Genomic DNA, 25,037 nt, shown 5'->3' with positions numbered 1-25,037 from the left:
CAATTTTGAGAGAACTAACATCTTTATTATGTTGAGGAGTCCCTATCTTTATTTTTTCCAGCTTTATTGAGATGTATTTGCTATGTAACACTATTTAAGATGTACAATGTGACTTGATACATGTTTTTATTATGGAATGATTGCCATAATAAGGTTAGTTAACACATCCATTCCCTCACATAGTTACAACTGTGTGTATGGCTGGAACATTTAAGATCTATTCTCTTATTAGTACCTTCATACTGTAATACAGTATTGTTAACTACATTCATCATGCCATTCATTAGGTTCCCAGAACTTACTCATAACTGGGAGTTTGTACCCTTTGACCACCATCTCCCATTTTTCCCAGCCCTGGGCAGCCGCCAATCTGCATTCTGTTTCTGTGAGTTATGTTTCTAAGATCCTGCCTATAAATGAGATCACGCAGTATTTGTCTCCCTTTGACATATTTCACTCAGCATGAGGCCCTCAAGTTTCATCCATGTTGCTGCATAGGGCAGGATTTGCTTCTTCTTTGCTGCTGAATAATATTTCATCGTGTGTGTGTATGTGTATACATACCACATTTTCTTTATTCATCTGTTGATGTACACTTTGTTTGCATGTCTTGGCTATTGTAAATAATGCTTCAGTGAACATGGGAGTACAGATATTTCTTGAGACAGTAATTTCTTTTCCTTCAGATATATACCTAGAAGTAGGATTCCTGGATCACGTGGTAGTTCTATTTTTAATTTTCTTGAGGAACCTCCATACTGTTTTTCATAGTGGCTGCACCAGTTTACATTCCCAACAGTACACAAGGGTTCCCTTTTCCCTACACCCTCTCCAGCATTTATTATTTGTAGACTTTCGAATGATGGCCATTCTGACCCGTGTGAGGTGGTACCTCACTGTAGTTTTGATTTGCATTTCCCTGATGGTAAGTGATACTGAACACCTTTTCATGTACCTCTTGGCCATCTGTAGATCTGCTTTGAAAAAAAATTTCTATTCAGGTCCTTTGCCCATTTTTAAATCATTATTTGTTTTTTTACTGTCAAGTGGTATAAGTTCCTCGTATATTTTGAATATTAGCCCCTTTTCAGATGTACGGTTTGCAGATATTTTCTCCCACCCCATAGGTTGCCTTTTCACTTTGTTGATCATTTATTTTGCTATGCAGAAGCTTTTTTAGTTTGATGTATTTCTTCCTACTTGTTTATTTTTTATTTTGTTGCTTGCGCTTTGGTGTCATATCTAGAAAATCACTGCCGAGACCAGTGTCAAGGAGTTTTTTCCCTATGTTTTCTTCCAGGATTTTTATGGTTTCATGTCTCACGTTGAAGTCTTTAATCCATTTCTAGTTAATTTTTGAGAGTGATACAAGATAGGAGTCCAGTTTCACTTTTACATGTGACTGTCCAGTTTTCCCAACACCATTTATTGAAGAGACCATCTCTTGCCCATTGAGTATTCTTGGCTCCCTTGTCAAATATTAGTTGACTGTATACACGTGGGTTTATTTCTGGGCCTTTGATTCTTTTCCATTAGTCTGTGTTTTTCATGCCAGTACCATACTGTTTTTATTACTATAGCTTTGTAATATGGTTTGAAATCAGGAAATGTGAGGCCTCTAGCTTTGTTCTTATTTCTCAAGATTGTTTTGGCTATTCAGGGTCTTTTGTGATTCTGTATAAATTTTAGGATTTTTTTTTCTATTTCTGTAAAAAATGCCACTGGGATTTTGATAGGGATTGCATTAAATCTACAGATACCTCTGGGTAGTATGGACATTTTAAAAATATTAATTCTTCTAGTTCATGAACAGAAGATATCTTTCCACTTATTTGTGTCTTCTTCAATTTCTTTCATCAGTGTTTTACAGTTTTTAGTGTACAGATCTTTTACCTCCTTGGTTAAATTTATTCCTAAGTATTTTATTGGTTTTGACACTGTTGTAAACAAGAGTGTTTTCTTTATTTCTCTTTCAGGCAGTTCACTGTTAGTATATAAAAATGCAACTGATTTTTTGTATGTTGATTTTTTTTTCTTGTCCTGCATAGGTATTGTTTGATTTCTTGCCTCAGTGTTTTGTAGTTTCAAAATGCAGGTCATTAACATGTTTTGAGAGACTTAAAACAGGTCATTAACATGTTTTGAGAGACTTAAAACCTATGTCTTTCATTTTTGAAGGGAGAAACTATTGTGAATGTTTTGTTTTTAATTAAGTTTCCATTTGTTCATTGCTGTTATATAGAAAGCAATATGATTCATTTTTGTGTGTTGCCCTTGTATCCTGCAGACTTGCTAGTTCTAGAACTTTTTTGTAGATTCCTTGAGATTTCTATGTAGACAGTCTTCTCTTCAAATTGGGACAGTTTTTCTTCCTTTCTAATCTGCATAACTTTTATTTCTTTCTATTAAAAGATGTCAGGAGTGGTGAGAGTTGGCATTTTTCTTTTCCCCAATCTTAGAGGGGGAAGTATTTGATCTTTTATTTTTAAATATAATGTTAACTGTAGCTTTGTTGTAGATGCTCTTTATCAAACTGAGTAAGTTTTCATTTCTAGTTTTCTGAGAGTTTTCATCATGAATAGGTGTGAAATTTTTTCAAATGCTTTTTCTGCATCAGTTGATATGATCATGCAGTTTTGCTTCTTTAGCCTGTTAACACAGTAGAATGCATTACTGGACTTCCCAGTATTGAACCAGCCTTAGATTGATTCCCTGAAAAGCCCCTCTTAGTCATTGTGTTTTCATATATTGCTGAATATGACTTGGTAATTTTTTGTTGAAGATTTTTGTGCCAATGTACATGAGAGATATTGGTCTATAGGTGGGTTTTTTTTTTTTTTTTGCAATATTGTTACATGATTTTGATATCAGGGTAATGTGGACCTCATAAAATTAGCAGGAAAGTCTTCCTTTCTCTTTCATTTTCTTGAAAATATTATTTAAATTTAGTGTAATTCATTAACTGTCTGGAAAAATTTAAAGTAAAACCATCTGGAGCTAGAATTTTATATTGTTTGCGGGAAGGTTTTAAACTCCAAATTCAATTTTTAAAACAGTTATAGGAATATTCAAGTTAACCATCTCATCTTGGATGACTTGTAGTAGTTTCTAGTTTTTGAGGAAATGGTCCATTTCAAAGTTTTCAAATTCATGTGTGTTAGAGACGTTAACCTTACAGGACTGCTTTAAGGAAGATAGCTCACAATTACATAGCACTTACTATGTGCCTGGTACAGTACTAAGCATATACTATATTGATTTAATCTTCACAACTACCCTAAGAGGTACGGTTACTATCCTCCAAATTTATATTTTGTAAACTGATTATGTACTGCCTCACAGATTTCATAATGGACATATAAAGTTTTTCATTTTAGGTGTAAATAATTACAAAAACAATCTAATTTCTAGCACATTAAAAATGGCATTTTTAACATCATTCTTATATGTGAAATCCATAGCAATTTAATACCTTCATTTACTACTTTCATTCATTTTTTTAAAATATGAATAAGCTCTTCTTTAAGAGTCAGAAATGTATATCTTAATGTTTACTCCTTGGACTCATAGTGGTCCCTTATAACCCTTTTAATATCTTCTGGCTTTTCAGTGATAGCCCCTTTTCATTCCTGATATTAGAAATTTGTGGCTTCCCTCTTTTTTTGTCAGTCTTACTTAAGGTTTGTCAATTTTATTGATCTTTTCAAAGAATCTTTTATTGCTTTCTTCTGTTATTCTTTTTTGAATTTTATTGATTTCTGATCTTAATACTTCTTCCTTTCTGTTTGCCCTGGGTTTATTTTTCTCTTCTCTTCCCGTTTCTAACATGGAAGCATAGAATTTCGATTTGAGTCCTTATTTTATAACATAAGCATTTAATAATGTAAATTACCCTTTAAACAGTGTTTTAGGTACATTCCACAAATTTTGATACATTGTTTTTCATTTTTCTATTTGACCCATGGATTCTTTAGGAGTGTGTTAATTTCCCAAGTGTTTAGAGATTTTCTCCTCTTTCTCCTACTGATATCTAGTTTATATTCATTATGGTAAGAACATACTTTGTGTTATATATATTTTTTAATTTGTTAAGTTTTGTTGTATGATCCTGGATGTGATCTGTCTTCATGAATGTTCTATGTGCATTTGAAAAAGATTGGGGTGAATGTTTTATAAATGTCAATTGGATCTGGTAGTTGTTAATGTTGCCTAGTTCTTTATATCCTTGCTGACTTTATCTGTTTGCTTGTTCTGTCAATTAATGTGAGAGGACTATTGAAGTCTCCAGTTATAATTGGATTTGCCTCTGCTTTCTGTTCTCTCATTCACCTATTGTGAAGCTCTGTTGCTAGATTCATACAAAGTTAAGATTGTTATGTCTTCTTGGTGAATTGACCTCTTATCATTATAATGTTTCTCTATATCTCTGGTAATTTTCTTAGCTCCAAAGCCTACTTTGATATTAAAATAATCACCCTAGCTTTCTTTTCATTAGTGTTTGTATGGTATATCTTTTTCCATCCTTTTACTTTTAACATACCTGTATCACTACATTTGAAATAACTTATTTGTAGAGAACTACAGATGGAGCTTGCTTTTTAAAATCTGTTCTGACAGTCTCTGTCCCTTAATTGGCTTGCTTAGACCATTTATATTTAATGTAACTTTTGGTGTTTGGGTTTAGGTTTATGATTGTATATTATTTGTTTACCGTTTTTTCATTCTTCTGTTTCTTCTTTTCCTGTCTTTTTTGGACCATTTGAATATGTTTTAGTATTACATTTTCACTTATTTATTTCATTTTTGACTATCTCTTTATATAGATTTTTTTTAGTAGTTGCTCTATTTTTAAAAATTTTTTATTGGAGTATAGTTACTTTACAATGTTGTGTTAGTTTATGCTGTACAGCAAAGTGAATCACCTATATGTATATATACATATATCCCCTCTTTTTTGGATTTCCTTCTCATTTAGGTCACCACAGAGCATTGAGTAGAGTTCCTTGTGCTATACAGTAGGTTCTCATTAGTTATCTATTTTATACATAGTACCAGTAGTGTATATATGTCAATCCCAATCTCCCACTTCATCCCAAACCCGCCCCCCCTTTCCCCCTTGGTATCCATACATTTGTTCTCTACGTCTGTGTCTCTATTTCTGCTTTATAAATAAGACCATCTATACCAATTTGTTCAGATTCCATATATGAGTTAATATACGATATTTGTTTTTCTCTTTCTGACTTACTTTGCTCTATAGATTTGAATGTTACATGTTTTTCACAGTCTACTTAGAATCAGTATTTTACCACTCCAAGTGAAATATAGAAACCTTGCACCCACTGGGTCCCTTTACCCTCCTTCCTTCATGTTGTAGTTGTCATATGTAGTTGTCATTTCTTATGTTCTCCTTCATTCCTGACATTTCAAGTTTCCCTCTAATATCATTTCCCCTTCTTTATGAAGATCTCCTTCTAGCAGTTCTTTTAGATGAGGTCTCCTGTCAACGAACTCTGCTAGATTTCTTTTATCTAAGAATCTCTTTATTTTACCTCCAGTTCTGAAGTATATTTTCACTGGATGTAGAATTTAGGGTTGAGAGGCTTTTCTTTCTTTTAGCACTTTAAAAATGTTCCACTTCCTTATGGAATCCTTAATTTCTAATGATAAATATGCTGTCTTTTGAATCATTCTTCCCTTTATAGTCATGCTACATTTTCTCTCTTTTCAAGATTCTTTTTAATTTTAGTTTTCAGAGTTTGACTCATGATCTGGGCCTGGATTTGGGGGGCTTTACCCTATTTGAGACTCAGTTAACCTCTTGAATCTATTAATTTGTGTCTTTTGTTAAATTGGGGATGTTTTTAGACATTATTTTTTCAAATATTTTTTTCTGTGTCATTCTCTTTCTGGGACTTAAGTGACATGAAAGATACTTTATTATTATCCTACACATCTCAAGACTATTTTTTAATCATTTACTCTCTGTTTTTCAGATTAGATAATTTTTTTCACTGCTCTATCATCACGTTCACTGATCTTTCCTCTTTCATCTCCATTTTGCTATTGAGCCTATCGAGTGATTTTTTTTTTTTTTTACATTTTTGTCACTGTAATTTTAGTTCTAAAGTTTCCTTTTGATTCTTTTTTATATCTTCTATTTGCTGATGAGAGTTTGCTGAGACTTTCTATCTTTCCACTCTTTTCAGGAGTGTTCACCCTTACTTCTTGGAACACCTTTACAGTAGCTGGCTTACAGTCTTTGTCCTATAATTTCAACATCTGTGTCATCTCAGTGTTGCCATTTTTGATCACCTTTTCCCACAGGCACTGCGATTTTCCTGGTTCTTTGTACGCCAGATAATTTTGGATTGTATCCTGGACATTTTGAGTATTGTCTTAATGAGACCCTTGTTGTTATTTAAATCCTGTGGAGAATTTTTGTATTTTTGGTTTAGCAGGCAATTCAGTGTATCAGGCTGTAAGTTCCAAGCAGCTTTCTGTGGGTCGTGGTTCCAACATCAGTTCAGTTTTCAAGCCTTTGCAGTGCTTTTCAGATCTGTGCCATGCAGTGGCCAGTCTGGGACATGAGTAGTGATCTTATCCCACACTTCAGTTCTCAGAGTCTGGGGTCAGATCCACACGTGAGAAGCTTGGGATGCACCCTGGAGCTCACAGACAGCTTTGTGCAGTCTCTCTCCCACGCCTCTCCCTCTCCACCGTCTCCTCAGTATTTCCAGTTCCTTGGGACTCCCCTGTTCAGTCTTCTGACAAAAACCTGGGACTTTGTTGCCGTACCTGATGCGTACTTCCTGCAACTATGACTGCGAGAAGAAGGGCCGCAAGAAGACTGGGAGGAGGAACTCAGTGGACATTTGTGCACCATCTTCAGGCTCTGGTCCTCTGACTGGAGAAGAAGGTCCCTTTCCCTTGGAGTTTTAGGTACCCTTAGGCCCCTGCTGTCACCATGGCCTCTCCCACCACTGTGGAATGACCTGGGGGCTGGGACACAAGACAAAAGAGGGAAAAATGCATATTTCTCCCTTCTTTGAGCCCCTTCTTGCTCCCTGAGCCTAAAGTAGAGGGCTTTCTTAACACGCTCTTCCGTGCCTCAGTGTTGACGTCCAGCTTTTGGGCCTCCCTGAACCCAGGCCGGGGTGGGAGGGATCACTTCCAGCTCAGGGGCCCAACCTTCCTCCCCTGCCTGCCTTCCTGCTGTGGTCACCTTCCAGAGGCTTCACACTGCCCCTGCCTGCATCCCCCCAAGTGCTTTAGTTGCATCCAGTGGGACACACAGGTGGTTTATCTCCATCTTAACCAAAGCTGACCCCAGGTGTATATTTCTTTTTACCATTATCTAAGTTAACAGGTATTCATGGGGGTTGTGAATTATATTTACTATGACATTGATGGGCAGTTATACCAAAAGTATATTAATTCATATGTAGAACCTAAAGGATATTAGAAGGGAAGATGGCACTGTCTGGAAAGGTTCTGAAAAAGTACATAATGAAACAAATGTTTCACCCCTAAATAAAGTTTGAATACTATACTAATACTAATACTAATACTATACTATACTAATACTATACTAATACTAAGACTATACTAATACTATACTAATACTATACTATACTAATACTATACTATACTAATACTATACTATACCAATACTATACTATACTAATACTATACTATACTATATTATACTATACTATACTAAACTTATACTATACTAAACTTATACTATACTATACTAATACTATACTATACCAATACTATACTATACTAATACTATACTATACTATATTATACTATACTATACTAAACTTATACTATACTAATACTATACTTACACTATACTAATACTATACTATACTAAACTATACTATACTATACTATACTATACTATATTATCGGCATTTGCTTTTTGGATAGTACTCCTGTAATAGGAACAGCGGGGTGGGGATAGCAGAGAGCAGGGTCAGGGAAGACTTACAAAATGAGAGACATGTGAACTGATCTTTAAAGAATCAGATTAGTAGAAGTTACTCAGATGAATGGGTAACAGCATTCTCGCAGAGAAAACAGCTTGAGAAGAAGCAGATATAAATGTGCATGGCATATGTGGATGTGTGTCATCAAGGAAGGGACAAAAGCAGGAAAGGAAAATCTGATTCATTTAGCCACTTACTGTGCCTTATTAGCCATTGCTACAAAGTGTTCCCACAGAAACATGTGAAATGGTTAGAAACACCCTGGTATGAATTTCAGAAATGCAAGGTTTAGTGTTAATGTGTTAAATGTGTTAAATAATCAGTCCTGTACTTCGCACTATTCTATCTTGCCATTGATAGTAAGCTTCTGGGTTTTTAATTAAAATCAATTGCATTTGTCATTCTTACTTTTACTTGCTAGGACTTTCATCCTTTGGCAAAATGAACAAGTGCTGTCTATTTTGATCTAAATGTGTGCTATTTGCCTTTGACTTTTTTAAAACTAAGCTTTCAATTTTGAAATAATTATAGATTCACAAATAATTCAGTTTTAGATCTACAGATAATACAGAGAGCCTTTGTACCTTTTACCCAGTTTCCCCCAATGGTAACATCTTGTAAAACTGTAGTGCAGTATCATAACCAGGATATTAACACTGACATAGGTGAGATACAGAGCATTCCATCACCACAGGGCTCCCTACTTGCCTTCAGACAACCCACCCTCTCCTCCCCTCCACCCCACCCTTAACCCCTGGTAACCACTAAGCTGTTCTCCATTTTTGTAATTTTGTCATTTCAGTAATGTCATGTAAGTGGAATCATACAGTATGTAACATTTTGGATTGGCTTTTTTCACTCTCCGTAATTTCTTGGAGATCCACTGAAGTTGTACGTATCAGTAGTTTGTTCCTTTTTGTTGCTGAGTAGTAGTTTATGACTTATTGCAGCTATATTTTACCCTTATTTAAAAAACTAAAGTCTTGTTACTTAGGAGTTTTTCCTTTATATATTTGCTTTGGAATTGAGACTAAAAGTCAAAGCCTCAGGAGCATTCTGGTTTTCCTTCCTAAGCTGCATTTAGGTGGGTCAATCATAATGTGTTGACATTATTAAGTCTTACAGGAGAGAAAGTCTTATGTACAAGTAGATTCAACTACTTTACCCCTCATATATTTCTTAAAACTAGAAGTAAGGTCAGAACACATGAGGGAGATCGCTGCCTGAGAAACATTCAGAACAGCCCCTGTTCCAGACACCCTCGTGCTGACCCCTGGACAGAGCAGTGGGCGGTGCGGGGGGCTGCCCCAGGTAGCAGTCTGCAGCAAGAGGAGTGTGCCCACCTTACAGCCCAGCATCAGCACCGTTTCTGTTTTCATTAGTTGACATGGTTTTAGTTATTGAACCAAAATTCCAGCCCCAGTAATGAGGGCAAGAATGGACACTTCCGGGTTTCGAATTGTGGTGAGTGTGGGACCAGATTCTGACATATGCTGCCTGCTCGTCTAAGCAGCCTGGGTTCCAGCAGAAGGCATGAAGAAGTGAATGATTTAATTGAATCACACACAGTGTTTAAATTAGCTATAATAGTAACTGTAGGTAGTCAAATTAATAAGGTCCAGAATAGCACTTTAAACTTTAATATCAACCTTCCACCTTAGCAAGTCATAGCTCTGCCTGCTTTGATCTTCATTTGAGGAGAAATAGAGAATGCGCATGTGCGGTAATAAGTACCTGTATTGCTATCATATAATTGCCCACTTGGCACACTGTTTATTTTAGCTCAAGTAGATGCTTTGGAGGAAGAGGAAAAAAAGACATTAGAGATTTTCAGACACTTACCAAATACTAGTGTTTATCCTACAGTATTGTTAACACTTGACCAGGGATTTTTAAATTGTCATTTTGCTGATGGCAAATACAAAATGAGAATTCTTCGGCAGAAGTTAGTCTCCCCATAATCCACTTTAGACAGTGGTTTTTATGCTGATCTAGAGAGGTCTGTGCGTAGTTTAACTGTTTTTCACATAATGATCGTCTTTAAGTAGTAACATAACAGTTAATGAGTACAGAAAATCCACTGAATAAATCCACCCGACAATCCAGGACACTTAAGGAAATACATGCTTTAATGTGAGCACATTTTACTTGATTAGTGCTCTATTTCTCAATTCAATTATCAAACTTAGGGGAAATCTAAATCAAGATTTTTGACTGACATATTCAATGGGATTGATTGGAGTGAAGATAACTACACAATGTTTTAATATGACTGTAAGTCTTCTGATCATAATTATGATATATACTCTGAAAGCAGTTTTTAACTTATCTTTTTATGTGCACAGGTTCTTAATAAACTATTTAATGAATAAAATGTACCTAAATATATAAAGCAAACTTTCTGCTTGCCTAAATAATGTGCATATTTACTCTGATCTTATGAGTTCATTACAAACATATATAGGTGGCAGAGACAGATAATAGACAACTAAAATGTTTATTAGTACCTACACTGTTATCATTTATTACTACTTGTCAGTAGTTAGAATAATAAATACAGTGAAAGAAAAAGTATAGTCTACAGGTGTTTGCTCTGGGCACACTGCAGTTTGGTCCAGCCTGCTCTCTGGTTGTCCAGGACTCCGTCTCGTGAGAGGGGCCAAGGTGGAGTAGCAAGTAGGCTTTAGAGCCATTCAGACCTGCATGCAAGTTCCGCCTCCACCACCCAGTAACCGTGTGTCCTTAGGCAGGTTGTTTAACCTCTTAAAGCCTCATGTTTTGGTGGGATTTTTTAAACTTATAAGAAGGTAGTTATGAAGATTAAAGGAAATGAGTTGATAAGGCATCTAGTACAGTACCCAGTACATAGCAATTTGTGCTTCGGGAAGGAGATGCAAAAAGGAATCCTACAGCCTGTAGGTAGGTCTCCTCTCCTAAAAAAAAATGCTAAAATCCTAGTATGCTTATAATTCTAAGACATGTATGCGTTCAGAATTACATACACATCTTCACTTATTTCGCTTCACTAAAATATCTGAGTTTTGTAAAACTATCTGCTTAATTTCTTTAAAAAGCTTTTCCTTACTAGGAGATAATACTATACTTATAAAAGGGAAAAAATCCAAACCAAATATAATCTGAAAGTTTCCTTTTCAGATTTCTAGAAGTTAAAATGTTGGTGAGAGGTGGATCTATCTTAATGCTTTGTTCTTTGATTTTAGCAGGAAAGGAAGGACAAGAAATCCTGGGGCCTGAAGCTCGGGCAGATGAAGTGGGAGGTACAGGTAACTCTTGCCTTTTTCACGCACACTGTCGTCCTTGAACAAGGCCTTTTGTGTCACTGGTTTGTGCATCTGTGAGTCCTGAATTTAGTCTGTTTCCTGCTCTTTATCTTGCCCCCTTTAAATGTTTAAGTACCGAGGCGTGTGGGACACTGTATGGAAAGTTAGCTATTTACATTCTTTAAATACAGCGTAAGCTTACAGATTCATGTAATACAGGTTTCCATCCGTAAGGATGACAAGTATAATATACAGATAATCCCCAAAATAAGTATTTGAATGATAATTTAAACTTCTATCAAAATTTTTTACCATAGTTATAGAAATACAGATCTAACTATTTTGAGTTTCATTATTAGTTACCAGGATCTAACATTGAATTGCCCACAAGACAAAAAGCAAAGAGAGAAAAATAAGCAGAGATAATTGCTTATCCAGAAACCAGACTGAGAATCATGAATACTGATGAGTGAACATGTCACAGCAAACAAGAGAGTAAACATTTTTCTTGTAATTACTGTGATTGAAAAAGGCCAAAACGACGTTGAATTATAGTAAACAGGAAAATTGCTTCTAGGTTACTAAAAGTACATACTCTCTGAGACTTAAGGCTATTCCTCTGTAATGGATTCAAATCAGATTTAAGAAGCAAAAGAATAAGTGCAAGTCTTAAATCCAGATCTTACATATGATAAGAGTAGGCCCTTAATTATTGTGTCTCATAAGTCAGTCTTAGAATGTAAACTTCAAAAATAAATTCCAGATTATTAAAACAGTTCCTCAAAATTCTGTACTTAAAAGTATTGTATAACTGTATTCTGTATATACAACCATAAATTAGATATTTCTGTCATATAGTTTTAATTAAATTTTGGTTTTTTCCTTTGGTTTAACGTTTATAGTTTTTTTTTCTTTGCAGCACATTTTAGGAGTATTCCACAGAGCCTTATAAATTACCTTGTGTTGTGTAAGATGAGTGTGTTTTATAGTAATGTGTCAAAAATAGATTTTCATCTATAATATAAGCATCAGCCCTCCCGTACTTGTCAGTTCTGTAAAACAAAGAGCAAGTCTTTGTACATTCCAAATTAACTAAATAATAATGGAATATGTGATAATTTATGGTGCCTGCAGCCAAAGATTTTGTATTCTGCCTTTAATATGGTTATGTTGAACTTGCATGAATAATGTATTCAGGTATGCTTGTTATCAAATATTTGTCAGGCTGACTTACACATTATATAAAATATTTAAATGAGGTATTTGTTATTAGTAACATAGTGTTAATGAACACAAAAGAATGCTGTTCATTACTCTTTTATTTCATGTTAAAATTTGATGACTTACATTACCAGAGTAATATAAGTTATTCTGTAAAAGATCGTTTGCCCTTTTAGGCAAAATGCCAGCAAAAAAGACATTTACAGCTCCAAGTTTACAGTATTTTACCTCGCAATTTGCTCTCCGCTACGGAAATGAATGAATTCTTTCAGTTTGAAGTACTGAGTAATACCTAATTTCCCTCCCACCCCCCGCCAAAACAGTCACATCTGGAAGATAGAGTCACTGTGTATCAGCCGGAGCTGCCACTGAAACACAGGACCCTCTGCCCCGAGACGATGAGTCCTGTGCATTATTTCCTTGGAACGTGGGGAGTTAGGAGTAGACAGACATTTAGTGAAACCCCGATAAGTGCAGTTTTCAGCAAAGAAGGATGGAAATTAGACGTTTGAGACTATTGAGCAGTTAAACTTTAAAATTATGTTTCGCCTTTGCTTTTGTTACTTCCTTGACTTCTAGGGAATAATGTGCTGACAGAGTCAACAAAAACCTGGCACAAAGGTCACCATCATTAGTTTAGAACTTTGTCAGCTTCTTTCTATAGCTGACTTCCTTCTGCAATTCCCGAAGTGAAGAGAACTGTGGTCTCAGCTTAGTATTCAGAGAGTGAAAAATCACCCAAAACATCCTTTGTTCTTCTGAGCATCGCTTTTTGTTTATATAGCTGATACTCGTGCAGAGTTTTAAAATTGGAGGATAAAGGTAGGCTACTTTATTCTGATGGGAGTGAAATACTGATGGCCACGTTAAAAACGTTATTTAGTCTTTACACTGAACATTTGTCTCTCTCTCCTTGCTTTCTCTAATTTGCGATGATAACCCTGTAATTCTGCACTTCGTCAAATGATTATAGTTCTATACTTTGACAATTAGCTCTGAGTTTTGTCACACCTGAAAGAAAACCAAATTATCATTATGTTTCTCTGTGTTTGCTCATCTCTTTAATGTTTAAACACGTAAGCTTATCAGTCTTAGGACGAGGAATTTTGCTTTATAACTGACCTTTTCACAACATGCACTTCCCAACGCTTTAAATTTTATGGGTAAAACTGTGGAATGTCTGGTCTTAGCTTGAAATTGGCTTGGTAAATGCAGGTTCGTGGAGACAGTGTACTTTAGTTGGAAAGACGCCAGAATTTGAAAGCAGACTCCTAATACTGAATCATCTGCTCCAATTTAATGTTCACCTTACCAGGACTGCTTTGAGGAAAATAGGTAACAATTATACAGCACTTACTGCGTGCCTGGTACAATACTAAGCACATACTGTAGTGACTCATTTAATTCTCGCAGCTACCCTAAGAGGTACTGCTGTTATTCTCCAGATGTTATACCATACAAATGGATCATGTATCACTTCCCAAGTTTCTGATGGACATATAAAATTCTTCATTTTAAGTGTAGGTACAGTCGATTGACCCTTGAACAACACGGGTTTGAACAGTGCAGGTCCACTTATGTGCAGGTTTTTTCCAATAGTAAATGCTGCAGTGCTGCCGTCTGGCCTTGGCTGAGTCCGGGGACGCAGACCCATGTATGCAGAGGGCCGACTCTAAGTTACACACGGACTTCGGACTGCATGGAGGGTCGGCACCAGTAACCTGCCCCGAGTTGTTCAAGGGTCAGCTGTGCTTACAGCCTAATCTCTGGCATATTAAAAATGACATTTCTAACACCACTCTTATATTTGAAATCCAAAGAAATGTAATACCATTCATTTTTAAAATATGAATAAGCTCTTCTTTAAGAGTCAGAAATGTTATATCATAATGTTTACCCCTTGAACTCATGTTTCCATTCTACGCAGCCCATAGAATTTGATGCTGACATAGTGTATATTTCCTGTTCAAAGATATTTTTGATCAACTCTCATTTCCTTGCAAGAAAAACATGTATGGAAATTGAAATCTAAGTTTCTCTTAAATTCCCAGGAACCATACGGCTCTTAAGATTAAAAAAAAGTTATGGATTGCTTTATCCTATGATTATTAGTCCTACATAGTTGATCACAGCATACATGACAAATTGTAATAAATATGGTTGACCCTTGAACAACATGGGGACTGGGTCGCCGACCCTCTGCCCAGTCAGAGTCCACACATAACTGAGAGTCAGTGGTCCCGTGTACGCAGCCTCTCTGTACACAGGACCCCTCCCTGTCCGCGGTTCCATATCCGTGGCCACAACCAACCATGGATGGTGTAGAACTATAGTATTTACTGTATTGAAAAAACCCAGTATAAGTGGACCTGTGCAATTCAAACCTGTGTTGTTCAGGGGTCAACTACTTACTAAAGAAAAGTGTTACTGGAAATGACATTAAAGGAGCTGAAGTATTCTTCAGTTAGCCCATATATCAGTAGTTTAATGTTGCTTATTCTAGAAGAAAAAGTGTTCAGCATTGTTTCCTTTTTATCTTTAGCACTGAGATAACCTTATTCTCATAAATAAAAAGGTGAAATACATTTTTGTTATAAACGATTTATTCGATTCTTTACATATTCAGATTTGCAAAGAATTATGGTTACCTATTAATAAAAATATTTTAATGTCTTGTCAACTGACAGTTCTATTAAATGCTCCTTCAGTTTTGTTGAAAGCAAACATGGAAAGCCACCTAATTTCCTAAAGGATTTGTTTCCCAGTCACCAGAATCATTCACTCCCTCATTTCCTGGGACATATGCCAAAAGGCTTTACCAATACTTACTTATCAAAGGACTAATGATATCTCTTTTGGCTTTTGTTACTTTTTTCCTCTCACTTTGAGGCACCTTGTTTAATATATTCAGAAATGGTTGGAGATATTGAAATATTGCTAATTTTAGTACCTTCTGTCAGTACATTTTTAAATAAAAGTCCTTTTAACATGTGAATTAACTATATTTTGATCAATACCTTTGAGCTATAGACTTAGTTCATTCAATTTTTGGAAAATTTGTACCTAATAACCTTACTAGTAAAACCAGTTATCACTGTTAGACCAATCAGCCAAATCAGACTTTCTCTCAGAAAAAAAAAGGGTGTCTTCATTTTTCTAATTAAAATAAATGTGTCCATACACATTTTGAGGGATTTTATAAAATGTTTTCTATGAAAAATATGTTACAAATAATGAGGAATATATAAAGTATAAATAAATACATCTTTAAAATAGATTATTCAATAATGAGATTATTTAGATCTAATATCGTTATGCTTTATGAAAATCTTGGTCTCCAAATGGGTACCTTTACAACTAGTGTGTAGATAAACTTATAACTTATTGAAGATGCAAGGTTTGTGTATAAAATACAGATTATGTATATAATTCTGAAAACCATATACTATTTAAAACCTCATCATACCATCATGTAGCATATATATAGTTACTAGGCTATAGAAAATATAAACATTTTAAAAGTGGAGACTATTTAACTGAAATAATTATTTTTAATATAATCTGATAAAAATATTTTTAAGTAACTTGTCAAATCTGTATTTCTGTATAGGAAATCACATAAAATATAAATTTCATTCATGAGTTTAATCTAGTTTAACTTGAAAATTTGAAGTTACATTGAAAAGACCTAATAACACAGACTTGCACTGCTTTAGTTATTCAGAAGTGCTTATTGTTCTAGATAATGACAGATCCTAGGAAGGGTTTTCGAGAACAGTCTTTGCTTTGCTCTCACCAGCCTCCTGAAGAGCAGTGAATGTTTTAATAATAGGGAATGAAACAGGTGAGATCATTAAAGGAAAATTACTCTCACTCCCTCTGGATATATTATATAGCTGAGTTCCGAGCTTTGTAACTAGGGCCAAAATAATCCCCATTGCAGTTGCCACACTTTATCGCTGATAGAAATCCATGTAAACAGGAACTAGAGCGCTCTTCTGTTGCCCTGATTGACAAAGGAGGTTTTCCCCAGTCGGTGTTTTGAATCGTTTTCCTTCGGCAACCTGGAGGCTTTTTACACTCGAGGCAATGCAGTGTATTAACGTAAGGGATGGAGGGGGAGGGATCTGCCTCTTTGAAGTTAGAGCAAAGGACTGTGAAAAGCAGGGGTAGAAAGAAGAACCTTCAGGATTCTAGGAAGGACCGTGCATGGAAGCTGAGGATCCGGAAGTAGATTCCGTTTAAACCGACAGTACTGGCTTCCCTTTAAAAGAGCCTCCCCCCCTGCCCCCCGCCCCCACACACCACCGGATCCAGTAACCCTGGTTTGGTGACTCACAGGCGTCAACTAAAAACTACAGTTCTCAGTACAGTTACCATTGAACAACACAGGCCTTAGAGGCACCTGACCCTCCCCGCGGTGGAAAATCTGTGTGTAATTTACAGCCAGCCCTTGCAACACGAGGTTCCTCTGTGTCCACAGTTCCACATCCACGGATTCAACCAACCACAGTCATGTAGTACCATAGTATTTACTATTGAAATAATCCGAGTAGAAGTAGACCCACTCAGCTCAAACCCATGTTGTTCAGGGGTCAGCTGTGTATAGCAGATACTAAATAATTGATAGCTCTTGGCTGCATTTAAGAGGAGGAAAAAACGACTAGTCATCCTGATTACTATGTCATCGGCTCTGAGTCTGTAAATAGCAGCCACCCTGAAGAGTTGGGTTACCACTGCTGTGCAAGATTGCCTTGGTAACTGTCGAACGAAAGGACGCCCTTACGTTACCATTTTAATTTTTCTTCATTAATTTTTTTGGCTGTGCTGTGTCTTTGTTGCTGCACACGGGCTTTCTCTAGTTGAGGCGAGCGGGGGCTACTCTTCCTTGCGGCTTGTGGGCTTCTCACTGCGGTGGCTTCTCTTGTGGAGCACGGGCTCCAGGTGCGCGGGCTCAGTAGTTGTGGCTTGCAGGCTCTAGAGCGCGGGCTCAGTAGTTGTGGCTCACGGGCTCTAGAGCACAGGCTCAGTAGTTGTGGCTCATGGGCTTAGTTGCTCCGCGGCATGTGGGATCTTCCCGGACCAGGGCTCGAACCCGTGTCCCCTGCATTGGCAGGCGGGTTCTTAACCCCTGCACCACAAGGGAAGTCCCACCATTTTAAGCACCAGTTCAGTCTGCTACTTTATAAATTTAGAACTGAGTTCAGTCTGAAGTGTGTGAAGAGGTCAGCCACGAGACACTGGGGGGCCACCCTGACCCAGGACAGTTAGCAGCAGTGTGGAGCAGACCCTCCTCCGGGAGGAAAAGGACGGGAACCCCAGGATACCAGTCCCGCTCTGCAAACGCGGCAACACTCTGGGCTGCCTTCAAGTGAAGACGTGCCGTTATGCTCGGAACCTTCTGACTCAGGGAAAATGCCTCTCCTTCACCCCACAATTAACATTTACTGAGGAAGAAACACAGAAAGAATAGCCCTGCCTGTATCTGAATACCGGGGTAGATAGGAAGCAGTTTTATCAATTTGATACTCTTTGACTCTTATTCGAAGTCTTTCCAACTGTAGGGAACTATTAAAGCTATTTTCTGAGAAATCACGTAACTGAACTGAACTTCAGAGCAGTTTGTTTATTCAGAGAATGGTTCAGATTTCAAGCACAACTCCAACTAAATATGAACAGTAGGTTGCTAGGAAGGACTGAGGTTTGAGAACTACATTTTTCTCTTTTCCTGTTTTCCTTGCTTTATCATTGATTCCAAAACTAAGGATTCAGCCAACCCTCTCTGTGTCTTGTTCATCAGTAAAATGGAATAGAAGTACAACCCTAAAGCTTACAAGGGATATTGTGACAATGTCAAGACTTTTATAACATCTTAAACTTATGAAAACGGACTTCTTAATAGATTAGAACAGAACGAGTAAATTTTTAATGTTCTGTAAATATTTCCTGCAAATTCAAGAACAGTCATTTATTCTCTCAAGATAAACAATTTCTTATTTAGGAAAACTATGTAACAACTTGGTGGTGAAATTGGTTTTTATAGAGTATGCGTTTCTTTTAGTAAAAGATGATGAATGCGACTCAGATGCAGAAAATGAACAAAACCATGATCCTAACGTTGAAGAGTTCCTGCAGCAACAAGACACTGCAGTCATCTACCCCGAGGCGCCCGAGGAGGACCAGAGGCAGGGCACGCCGGAGGCCAGCGGGCACGATGAAAACGGTAACAAGCATCACGGCTGCTTTGTTCTCATCTCCAAAGGATTATTGCTTCCATTACTCTCTGTGGGAACCCACTCTACTAGAGGGAACATTTTTGAAAACCAAAACGTATTGCAGGTGGCTGTAGAGAGTGATCTCTTTAAGGAGTGGAGCATTGTCCGTGGTAACAGTACAGCATTCTGTCAGTGGCCTCTCGTGTATATAGTGTGGTGCCGCCACGTGTGAAATGCTTAGGGCAGTGCCTGGACATTGGTTTCCATTCACTTACATGGTAGCAAGTAGTAGAAATGGGAACTCGGATGACCCTTAGTGCCCTTTGATTATTCTCCACTGTTCTGGCAAGAAAAGCATGGCTGTCTGGTTCAAAACATACTAATTTGGAGACAGATGGTTTTCCTGTATCTACTTTGGTCCTCTCTGATATGAACAGCCAGTATATAAAGAGTGGTAAAAATACAATAATAATGCGTTCATACTCTCCTGAAAAGAAATATTCTGCCTTCCATGCACTAGAAACAGATGAAAATACTCCTGTAAGAAATTTTACACAGTATCTGTACCAAGAACTAGGAAGATGCTTGGAATGTTTGAGGATATTTGAAGTATTAAGATCCTAAATCTGGTTTGGTTTTTCCAGGGTTCCCAGTTTAATGGATAGATTTAGCTTAATAGCCCAATAATCAACTTTTTAAAAGACTTTTTAGAGCAGTTTTATATTTAGAACAGAATTGTACAGAGGCGCAGAGATTTCCCGTATTCCCCCTGCCCCCCATGGTCAACATCACTCAGCAGAGCGGTACTTTTTTTTTTTAACCAAGGATGAACCTACATTGACACATCATAATCACTCAAAGACCCTAATTTGCATTAGGGTTCACTCTTGGTGTTGTACGTTCTGTGGGTTTGCACAAATGTGCAGTGACAAGTATCCATCATTATAGTATCACACAGAGTATGTTCACTGCCCGAAAAGTCCTCTGTGCTCTGCCTATTCATCCTGCCCTCCTCCTTGCCCTGGCAACAACCACTGATGTTTTTATGCCTCCATAGTTTTGCCTTATCCAGGATGTCTTATAGCTGGAGTCATATAGTATATAGTCATATAGCCTTTTCACATTGGCTTCTTTCACTTAGTTATGCATTTAACTTTCCTCTGTGTCTTTTCACGGATTGATAACTCGTTTCTTCTAAACGCTGAATGATATTCCATAGTCTGGATGTACTGCATTTTATTTATCCATTCACCTACTGAAGGACACCTTGGTTGCTTCCAAGTTTTGGCAATGATGAATGAAGCTGCTGTAAACATTCATGCACAGATTTTGGTCTGGAAATAAGTTTTCAGCTCCTTTGGGTAAATACCAAGGTGCACAACTGCTGGATTATGTGATAAGAGTATGTTTAGTTCTAGAGGAAACTGTCAAACTATCATCCAGAGTGGCTGCACCACTTTTCATTCCCCCAGCAATGAAGAGAGTTCCTGTTGCTCCACATCATGGCCAATGTTTCACGTGCTCAGTGTTCCCGATTTTGGCCATTCTAATAGTGTGTAGTGGTATCTTGCCGTTTTAGTTTGTATTTCCCTAGTGAAATATTATGTGCAGCATCTTTTCACACTTAGTTGTCATCTGTATATCTTCTTTGATGAGGTGACAAAGTCCTTGGCCCATTTTTTTTAAATTTTTTAACTTTATATTGGAGTTAGTTGATTTACAATGTTGTGTTAGCTTCAGGTGCACAGCAAAGTTATTTAGTTCTACATATACATATCTATCCTTTTTCAGATTCTTTTCCCATGTAGGTCATTGCAGAGTATTGAGTAGAGTCCGCTGTGCCATGCAGTAGGTCCTTATTAGTTATCTGTCTTATATACAGTAGTGTGTATATGTCAATCCCAATCTCCTCATGTATCGCGCCCCCGCCTTTCCCCTTTTGGTAACTGTAAGTTTGTTTTCAAAGTCTGTGAGTCTGTTTCTGTTTTGTAAATAAGTTCATTTGTACTATTTTTTAGATTCCACATATAAATGATACCCTTTGATATTTATCTTTCTCTGTCTAACTTACTTAGTATGATAATCTCTAGATCCATCCATGTTGCTGCAAATGGCATTATTGCATTCTTTTTTATGGCTAATATTCCATTGTGTATATATACCTATATATATACACCACATCATCTTTATCCATTCCTCTGTCAATGGACACTTAGGTTGCTTCCATGTCCTGGCTCTTGTAAATAGTGCTGCAGTGAACATTGGGGTGCATGTACCTTTTTGAAGTCTGATTTTCTCTGGATATATGCCCAGGAGATGGATCGCTGAATCATATGGTAGCTCTATTTTTAGTTTTTTAAGGAACCTCCATACTGTTCTCCATAGTGGTTGTATCAGTTTACATTCCCACCAACAGTGCAAGAGGGTTCCCTTTTCTCCACATCCTCTCCAGCATTGATTGTTTGTAGATTTTTTGATGACGGCCATTCTGAACAGTGATACCTCACTGTAGTTTTGATTCTCATTTCTCTAATAATTAGTGCTGTGGAGCATCTTTTCATGTGCTTTTTGGCCATCTGTATATCTTCTTTGAAAGATAAACAAAATAGATAAACATACATTTGTAAATTTGGAGAAATATACATTTCTCCAAATTTAAATATATATTTGGAGAAATGTATATTTAGATCTACTGCCCATTTTTGGATTGGGTTGTTTGTTTTTTCGATATTGAGCTGCATGAGCTGTTTGTATGTTTTGGAGATTAAACCCTTGTCGTTCGCTTCATTTGCAAATATTTTCTCCCATTCTGTGGGTTGTCTTCATTTTCTTTATGGTTTCCTTTGCTGTGCAAAAGCTTTTAAGTTTAATTAGGTCCCATTTGTTTAGGAGGTGGATCCAAAAAGGTATTACTGCAATTTATGTCAAACAATGTTCTGCCTATGTTTTCCTCTAAGAGATTTATAGTATCCAGTCTTACATTTAGGTCTTTAATGAATTTTGAGTTTATTTTTGTGTATGCCGTTAGAGGATGTTCTAATTTCATGCTTCTACACGTAGCTCTCCACTTTTCCCAGCACCATTTATTAAAGAGACTGTCTTTTCTCCATTGTATATTCTTGCCTCCTTTGTTGTAGATTGACCATAGGGGTGTGGGTTTATTTCTGGGCTTTCTATCCTGTTCCATTTATCTGTATTTCTGTCTTTGTGCCAGTACCATACTGTTTTGCTGACTGTAGCTTTATAGTATAGTCTGAAGTCAGTCAGCCTGATTCCTCCAGCAGCTCTGTTTTTCTTTCCCAAGATTCCTTTGGCTATTCAGGGTCTTTTGTGTTTCCATACAGATTTTAAGGTTTTGTTCTAGATCTGCAGAAAATGCCATTAGTTATTTGATCGGGATTGCATTGAATCTGTAGATTGCCTTGGGTATAGTATAGTCATTTTGACAATATTGATTCTTCCAATCCAAGAATATGGTATATCTTTCCATCTGTTTGTGTCATCTTTGATTTCTTTCATCAGCATCTTATAGTTTTCTGCATACGGGTCTTTTGCCTCCTTAGGTAGGTTTATTCCTAGGTATTTTATTCTTTTTTCATGCACTGATAAATGGTATTGTTTCCTTAATTTCTCTTTCTGATCTTTCGTTGTTAGTGTATAGGAATGCAACAGGTTTCTCTGCATTAATTTTGTGTCCTGCAACTTTACTGAATCCATTGACAAGCTCCAGTAGTTTTCTGGTAGCATCTTTAGGATTTTTTATGTATAGTATCATGTCATCTGCAAACAGTGACAGTTTTACTTCTTCCTTTCCAACTTGGATTCCTGCCATTTTTTTTCTTCTCTGATTGCTATGGCTAAGACTTCCAAAACTATGTTGAATAGAAGTGGCAAGAGTGGACATCCTTGTCTTGTTCCTGATCTTAGAAGAAATGCTTTCTGCTTTTCACCACTGAGTATAATGTTAGCTGTGGGTTTGTCATATATGGCCTTTATTATGTTGAGGTATATTCCCTCTATGCCCACTTTCTGGAGAGTTTTTATCTTAAGTGGGTGTTGAAATTTTGCCAAAAGATTTTTCTATTGAGATGATCATATGGTTTTTTCCCTTCAATTTGTTAATGTGGTGTATCACACTGAATAATTGTGGGTACTGAAAAATCCTTGCATCCCTGGGATAAATCCCACTTGATCATGGTGCATGATCCTTTTAATGTGTTGTTGGATTCTGTTTGCCAGTATTTTTTTTGTTGAGGATTTTTGCATCTATGTTCATCATGAGATTGGCCTGTAATTTTCTTTTCTTGTGGTATCTTTGTCTGGTTTTGGTATCACGGTGATGTTGACCTCATAGAATGAATTTTGGAGTGTTCCTTCGTCTGCAATTTTTTGAAACAGTTTCAGAAGGATAGGTGTTAACTCTTCTCTAAATGTTTGATAGAATTCCCCTGTGAAGCTATCTGGTCCTGGACTTTTGTTTATTGGGAATTTTTTAATCACAGTTTCAGTTTCAGTGCTTGTGATTATTGTTCATATTTTTAATTTCTTCCTTGTTCATTTTTGGGAGATTGTACCTTTCTAAGAATTTGTCCATTTCTTCTAGGTTGTCCATTATATTGGCATATAGTTGCTTGTAGTAGTCTCTTAAGATCCTCTGTATTTCTGTGGTGTGTCCATTGTAACTTCTCCTTTTTCATTTCTAATTTTATTGATTTGAGCCCTCTCCCTTTTTTTCTCGATGAGTCTGTCTAAAGGTTTATCTGTTTATCTTTTCAAAGAGCCAGCTTTTAGTTTCATTGATCTTTTCTAATGTTTTCTTTGTCTCTATTTCATTTATTTCTGCTCTGCTCTGATCTTTATGATTTCTTTCCTCCTGCTAACTTTGGGGGTTTTTTTGTTCTTATTTCTCTAGTTGCTTTAGGTGTAAGGTTAGGTTGTTTATTTGGGATTTTTCTTGTTTCCTGAGATAAGACTGTATTGCTATAAACTTCCCTCTTTAGAACTGCTTTTGCTGCACCCCATAGGTTTTGGATCTATCTATAAGTAGATTCTTGGTTTGCGGTTACCGTGAGGTTTTGATACAGCAGTCTATATATGTATATACAAGATTGTTTTAAGTTACTGGTCTCTTAATTTCAAATGCATTTCCAAATATCCTGCATTGTACTCTCATCTTCTCATGATTGCTGGTTTTGATAGCATGTTTGTGAGTGGATGATTTCCTACCTTTACTGTATATTTGCCTTGACCAGTCAGCTTTCACGTTCATACTTTTCTTGTTTTCTCTCATGGGCTTTTCTTTTCTGCCTAGAGCAGTTTCTTTAGCATTTGTTGTAAAGCTGGTTTGGTGGTGCCATATTCTGTTAGCTTTTGCTTGTCTGTAAAGCTTTTGATTTCTCCATCGAATCTGAACAAGAGCCTTGCTGAGTATTCTTGGTTGTAGGTTTTTCCCTTCCACCACTTAAATATATCCTGCCACTCCATTCTGGCCTGCAGAGTTTCTGCTGAAATACCAGCTGATAACCTTATGGGGATTCCCTTGTATGTTATTTGTCCCTTTTCCCTTGTTGCTTTTGATATTTTATCTTTCATTTTTGTCAAGTTGATTAACATGCCTCTGCATATTCCTCCTTGGGTTTCTCCCTTATGGGACTCTGCACTTCCTGGACTTAGGTGGCTGTTTCCTTTCCCATGTTAAGGAAGTTTTCAACTATTATCTCTTCAAATACTTTCTCAGGCCCTTTGTCTCTCTCTTCTCCTTCTAGGACCCCTATATTGCAAATGTTGGTGCGTTTAGTGTTGTCCCAGAGGTCTCTTAGGCAGTCTTCATTTCTTTTCATTCTTTTTTCTTTATTCTGTTCTGCAGCAGTGATTTCCACCATTCTGTCTTCAGCTCACTTATCCATCCTTCTGCATCATTTATTCTGCTATTGATTCTTTCTGGTATATTTATCATTTCATTTATTGTATTGTTCAACTCTGTTTTTTAAATCTTCTAGCTCTTTGTTAAACATTTCTTGTATCTTCTTGGTCTGTGCCTCCATTCTTTTTCTGAGATCTTGGATCATCTTTACTATCATTACTGTGAATCTGTTTTCAGGTAGACTGTCTATCACTTCATGTAATTATTCTTTTGGGGTTTTATTTTGTTCCTTCATCTGGAACGTATTCCTCTGCCATCTCATTTTGTCTCACTTTCCGTGTTTGAGGTCCCACAGACCGCAGGATTGTAGTTCCTCTTGGTTCTGGTGTCTGCCCCCTGGTGAGTGAGGCTGGTCATGGGGCTTGTGCAGGCTTCCTGGTGGGAGGGACTGGTGCCTGCC

At 36.9% G+C, this 25,037-nt stretch overlaps 1 protein-coding gene across 1 annotated transcript in view; it reads left to right on the top strand.

Moving 5' to 3' along the window:
- The window catches only part of ZEB1 (zinc finger E-box binding homeobox 1), a 189,358-nt gene that overhangs the window by 134,297 nt on the left and 30,024 nt on the right, over nucleotides 1-25,037 (top strand). Inside the window, exons 3-4 of the mRNA XM_065870861.1 lie at nucleotides 11,219-11,281; nucleotides 18,561-18,722. Of these exons, the coding sequence (XP_065726933.1) occupies nucleotides 11,219-11,281; nucleotides 18,561-18,722 (225 nt within the window). The remainder of the gene's footprint in view (nucleotides 1-11,218; nucleotides 11,282-18,560; nucleotides 18,723-25,037) is intronic.

The sequence above is a fragment of the Phocoena phocoena genome, chromosome 2 (genome assembly GCF_963924675.1).
Source record: "Phocoena phocoena chromosome 2, mPhoPho1.1, whole genome shotgun sequence".
NCBI lineage: Eukaryota > Metazoa > Chordata > Mammalia > Artiodactyla > Phocoenidae > Phocoena > Phocoena phocoena.
This window is presented reverse-complemented; position numbering and strand designations above follow the sequence as displayed.